At 44.0% G+C, this 5,326-nt stretch overlaps 1 protein-coding gene across 5 annotated transcripts in view; it reads right to left on the bottom strand.

Annotated features, from left to right (window-relative positions):
* bmpr1ba (bone morphogenetic protein receptor, type IBa) overlaps positions 1-5,326 on the bottom strand; it is a 486,264-nt gene that overhangs the window by 7,946 nt on the left and 472,992 nt on the right. For all 5 annotated transcript variants that reach the window (XM_043674433.1, XM_043674434.1, XM_043674432.1 and 2 more), the window contains one exon: positions 2,748-3,045. In XM_043674433.1, coding sequence (XP_043530368.1) covers positions 2,748-3,045 — 298 coding nt within the window. The remainder of the gene's footprint in view (positions 1-2,747; positions 3,046-5,326) is intronic.

Genomic DNA, 5,326 nt, shown 5'->3' with positions numbered 1-5,326 from the left:
GGCTGATGGAATTCAATGTGGGCAAATGCGAGGTCTTGCACTTTGGAAAAAAGAATAGAAGCATGTATTACTTTCTAAATGGTGAGAAAATTTGGTGAGAAAAGCCAAAGTACAGAAGGATCTGGGAATGTTAGTTGAGGATTCTCTAAAGGTAAACATGCAGGTTGAGTCCGTGATTAAGAAAGCGAATGCAATGTTGTCAATTATCTCAAGAGGGTTGGAATATAAAAGCACTGTTGTGCTACTGAGACTTTATAAAGCTCTGGTTAGGCTCCATTTTTGGAGTACTGTGTCCAGTTTTGGTCCCCACATCTCAGGAAGGACATACTGGCACTGGAGCGTGTCCAGCGGAGATTCACACGGATGATCCCTGGAATGGTAGGTCTAACATATGAGGAATGGCTGAGGATCCTGGGATTGTATTCATTGGAGTTTAGAGGATTAAGGGGAGATCTAATAGAAACTTACAAGATAATACATGGCTTGGAGAGGGTGGACGCTAGGAAATTGTTTCCGTTAGGCGAGGAGACTAGGACCCATGAACACAGCCTTAGAATTAGAGGGGGTAAATTCAGAACAGAAATGCGGAGACATTTCTTCAGCCAGAGAGTGGTGGGCCTGTGGAATTCATTGCAACAGAGTGCAGTGGAGGCTGGGACGCTAAATGTCTTCAAGGCAGAAATTGATCAATTCTTGATGTCACAAGGAATTAAGGGCTATGGGGAGAATGCGGGTAAGTGGAGTTGAAATGCCCATCAGCCAAATGCCCATAAGGCCGAATGGCCTTACTTCCACTCCTATGTCTTATGGTCTTACGGTCTTATGGGTAAATACTTAAAGGTTAAAAAATGTTGAGTTGCGTGGGAAGTGCAGGAGGCAGTGGGAACATAGGACTGCACTTTAAAAGAGCAAACCCAGACTGAATGGACTGAATGGCTCAATGGACTGAATGTAGTGTCCTGTAATCCTAAATGGTTTTCAAGCACACTGACAGAGCTAGAGGGTGTTGGTGCGAGGGATCCAGTATGGGCCTGTTGGGCTGAACTGCCTGGTGAACCTTCCATGTTACAGGGAGAGACTGAGAGGAGACCAACCCCAACAACAGATAGAGCAAAAGGGTGAGAGAGGAGATGGAGACAGAAAGTAAGAAAGAGACAAAGAGAGAGACAAAAGGACTAGCTGAGAGAGAGTGACAGAAAGAAAAAGGCAATCAGGCAGAAAGAGAGAAAGAAATAGATAGACAGAGACAGACAGAAAGGGACTGAGAGGGGAAGCTGCAAAGAGAAAGGCAGACAGACAGAAAGAGAGAGAGAAATAAATAAATAGAGAGACACAGACAAACAGAAAGAGACCGAGAGGGGAAGATGCAAAGAGAAAGAGTGAGGCAGACAGAAAGAGAGACAGACAAAAAGACACAAGCGCAAAGGAGAGAGAGATACAAAAAAGAGCAAGACACAAACACATTCTTTCAAATACACAGAGACACACACAAACTCTCTTTCATACACACAGAGACACGCACACTCTCTCAAACACATACACACACACAAAGAGGGACTAAGGGAGAGGTCAAGAGGAAGAGAGGTGGAAATTCAGACAGTCCTCTCTTCTGACGGCACATGCCCCCTTCCTACTCCCTGGTGCAAGGGTTTACGTTATGTCTGACCTTCTGTGTTCTCTGATTTGAGTGTCCCACCTGATTTACACTCCAAGCAGGAATGTCTGGGGAGATGAGCGGATCTCCTTTTTGCCAAGAGCTCGGTGCAAGGAAATCATGTGTGGGAGGGGGGGAAGAGTCATTCTTCAATATGAGAACCTGTCACATTAATACTTGCATCAATACCCAGATGTAAGCAGCATTTCCATTAATACTTTCTCTTGAGGAGACAGTCTATTGACACGAGGTTCCTCTTCTGCTCCTTCTTTAATCATGTCAGCATCAGATTGATTTCTGTATTTCTCCGACAGTTATAAGGGTAGCAGTAGTTAAACCAGGCATGACACAGAAATGATTGTTTTGATAACAAGCAACTTAGAAATAAGTTTTCTGAAACTCTTGAAGATTTTAAGTGATGGGGCTGTGACTATTTCCTTTCTGTGGATTCCCTGTCCAGTGAAGCAGTTGAGGCTACACCATTGAATGTTCTTAAGGCAAGCAAAGATAGACAGGTTTTTGGACAATAAAGGAATTAAGGGCTATGGTCAGCAAGCGGGTAGGTGGAGTTGAGTCCATGATAAAGATCAGCCATGATCTTATTAAATGGCGGAGCAGGGTCAATGGGCCAGACGGCCTACTCCTGTTCCTGGTTCTAATGTTCTTATGTTTTTTGGCAACTGGCTCCATTGTGGGCATATTGTAAGGAAACTAGAGTCTTGATCATGTGCCCCAGTAAGTAGCAATGCCACACAGACAAGGAGTGCTTTGTGTTCCAGTCTCAGTCAAGGTATTGGTCAGAGCATTCGAACATGACTCCTGCACTCGTGAAGTGAAACGACACTGATGTTTCTTCTCCTGGGTTTTTGGGTTGCAGATACCAGGTTCAATCGTGATTGAACTTTCGTGGTTGAATTGCCAACTGAATACTAGTCACCTGTAACAAAGGAAAAACCTGGTACCCTTGGGGCAGTCCACCGGCTCGGAGGTTCTGATGGTCAGGAAAAGGGAGGAGAGGCGGGTGGGGGACAGGGCTTTGGAAAACCAACACCGGGCAGAAATCAAGGAGAGTTGGCAGCTTTTCACAGCTCACCTGATGAATTTAACAGCTAGGCCCAGATCGGCAATACAGCACATCCCGTTCTTTTTCACCAATATGTTCTTGCTTTTCAAGTCGCGATGGGCGATGGCTGGCTTTCCCTGCGTTCCAAAGATCTCCGTGTGCAAGTGGCAGAGTCCACTGACCGTCGAGTATGCCAGCTTTAGCATGGCTTTCGTGTCGAGGGTTGTGGACTTCAGGTAATCGTAAAGAGATCCATTCTCATGGTAGTCTGTGATCAGATACAGCTGAGTCCATGACCCTGTCCCTTTGATGTCAGCAGCAATGAAGCCTAAACAAAGACAACAACACAACTGATCTTTAATGTGATAATCACCGAAGCTATCAGATGATTGAGCAAACTATCCTGTCAACATTTCAGGGAGAATGCTCTGAAGGAATGGCTGGCATACCAGGGCTGAAGGATTTCAGTTAGCAAAGAAAAGAGATATGTATAATTACAAGTTTTCCATCTTACATTATCAGGATAAATATAAAATTGTCAAATTTCAAATCATCGGCACAGCTTACACCATAGGTGAAGAAGGTGCTGATTGGTTGTCATGTCAACTCAAATTGGCTAAGACGTGGAGGAGCTGGTATTGGACTGGGGTGGACAAAGTTAAAAATCACACAACACCAGGTTATAGTCTAACTGGTTTAATTGGAAGCACTACCTTTTGGAGCGCTGCTCCTTCATCAGGAGGTTGTGGGGTATAAAACCATAAGACACAGAATCTATAGCAAAAGATGACAGTGTCATGCGGCTGAAGTGATATATTGAACAAACCTGGATTGTTAAGTCTTTCATGTTTTAGAATGGGCTGTAGGTTTCGGGTCATTAATATGTAAATCCCAGAACTTTTTAAAGTCACCTTCTCGAGATAACTTAAGGTTTTATAACAAAGGGTGACGTCTCAGCTCAGACAATGCATTGAAAGTGTGAGGTCAAGGTCTGGCTGTATCCCAGTCTTGAATCAGACTCTGAACTCACACTTTTAATGCTTTACCTCTGCCGAGATGTCACCCTTTTTTATAAAACCTTAAGTTACCTCGAGAAGATGACTTAAAAGAAGTTCTGGGATTTACATATTAATGAACTGAAATCTGCAACTCATTCAAAAATCCAGGGTTCCCAAATTGTGAAATTGTAGAGAAGGTGTTTCCATTGGTGCTGGGGAGCTCAAAACTAATAGCTCTAAGTATTAGATTGTTACTAATAAATCCAACAAGGAATTTCAGAGAAAACCCTTCAGTCAAACTGTGATAAGAATGTGGAACATGCTACCCTGGAGAGTTATTGAGGTAAATAGCAAAGATGTACTTAGACAGATGTTACATAAACATTTGAGGGAGTAAGGGATTGAAGGATTTGCTGACAGGGTGACAGGAAGTATCCAGATTAGAAGAAATTCGTGCGGAGGAGAAATACTGTTCTGACCTGGTCCCACACTCTCACCAGCCTTGATGTAAAGTGATGTAATGTGAATTTATTACCTCAGGGCTTCCTCAAATCGGGGTTCAGACCCCAACTGGGTTCACCAGCTGCCTCAGAAATATACTAGGATGCAGAAGGAGGCTTTGTCTGCACTGGCTCTCTGATAACTTTTAAAATAGCTGAAAATGTGTTGCTGGAAAAGCGCAGCAGGTCAGGCAGCATCCAGGGATGTAATGTGAATTTATTACCTCAGGGCTTCCTCAAATCGGGGTTCAGACCCCAACTGGGTTCACCAGCTGCCTCAGAGATATACTAGGATGCAGAAGGAGGCTTTGTCTGCACTGGCTCTCTGATAACTTTTAAAATAGGACTACTCTACTGCCTTTTCACCAAGTCCCTCCACATTATTTCATTTTAAATAACCATCCAATATCCTGTTGAATGCCCCAACTGATCCTACCTCCACCACAATTTCAGGCAGTGCATTCCACACCCTAGCTACGTACTGTGTGAAAAAGATTATTCTCAGCCTCTAAATCATTTCTTTTGCAAATCAGTTTACAATGGTGCCTTCTGGTTCACCATCCGTTTATGAGCAGAAATGGTTTCTCCCGATCCACTCTATCCAGACCCTTTCTGATTTTGAAAACTTTTATCAATCTCCCCTCAGCTTGCTCCTCTTCAGGGAAAACAGTGCCACCTTCTCCAATCTTTCCTCACAAATGAACGTCTCATCCCTGGAACCATTCACACCAACCCCTACTGCACTCTCTCCACGAAAGTGACCAGCGGCCAGAGTAGAGTGTGCTGAGAACCAGTGGTCAGACCACGTGTTGGTCTGCAATGGAGAGACCTTGCAGAGAGACTGTGATGGTTGTCTTTACAACCTTGCCTCTTGCTTTTCTGACCTGTCGTTGTACTATGTATAGCTGTACTGTAACCTTTATCTCCTTCTTCATATCTCTATTCTATTTGCACTTGGAATACTGCGTCCAGTTCTGGTTGCCCTATTATAAGAAAGATGTGGATGCTTTGGAGCGGGTTCAGAGGAGGTTTACCAGGATGCTGCCTGGACTGGAGGGCTTATCTTATAAGGAGAGGTTGAGTGAGCTCGGACTTTTTTCATTGGAGAAAA

The sequence above is a fragment of the Chiloscyllium plagiosum genome, chromosome 32 (genome assembly GCF_004010195.1).
Source record: "Chiloscyllium plagiosum isolate BGI_BamShark_2017 chromosome 32, ASM401019v2, whole genome shotgun sequence".
Lineage (NCBI taxonomy): Eukaryota > Metazoa > Chordata > Chondrichthyes > Orectolobiformes > Hemiscylliidae > Chiloscyllium > Chiloscyllium plagiosum.
The sequence above is the reverse complement of the archived record's forward strand: the minus strand, read 5'-3'. Positions and strand labels throughout refer to the sequence as shown.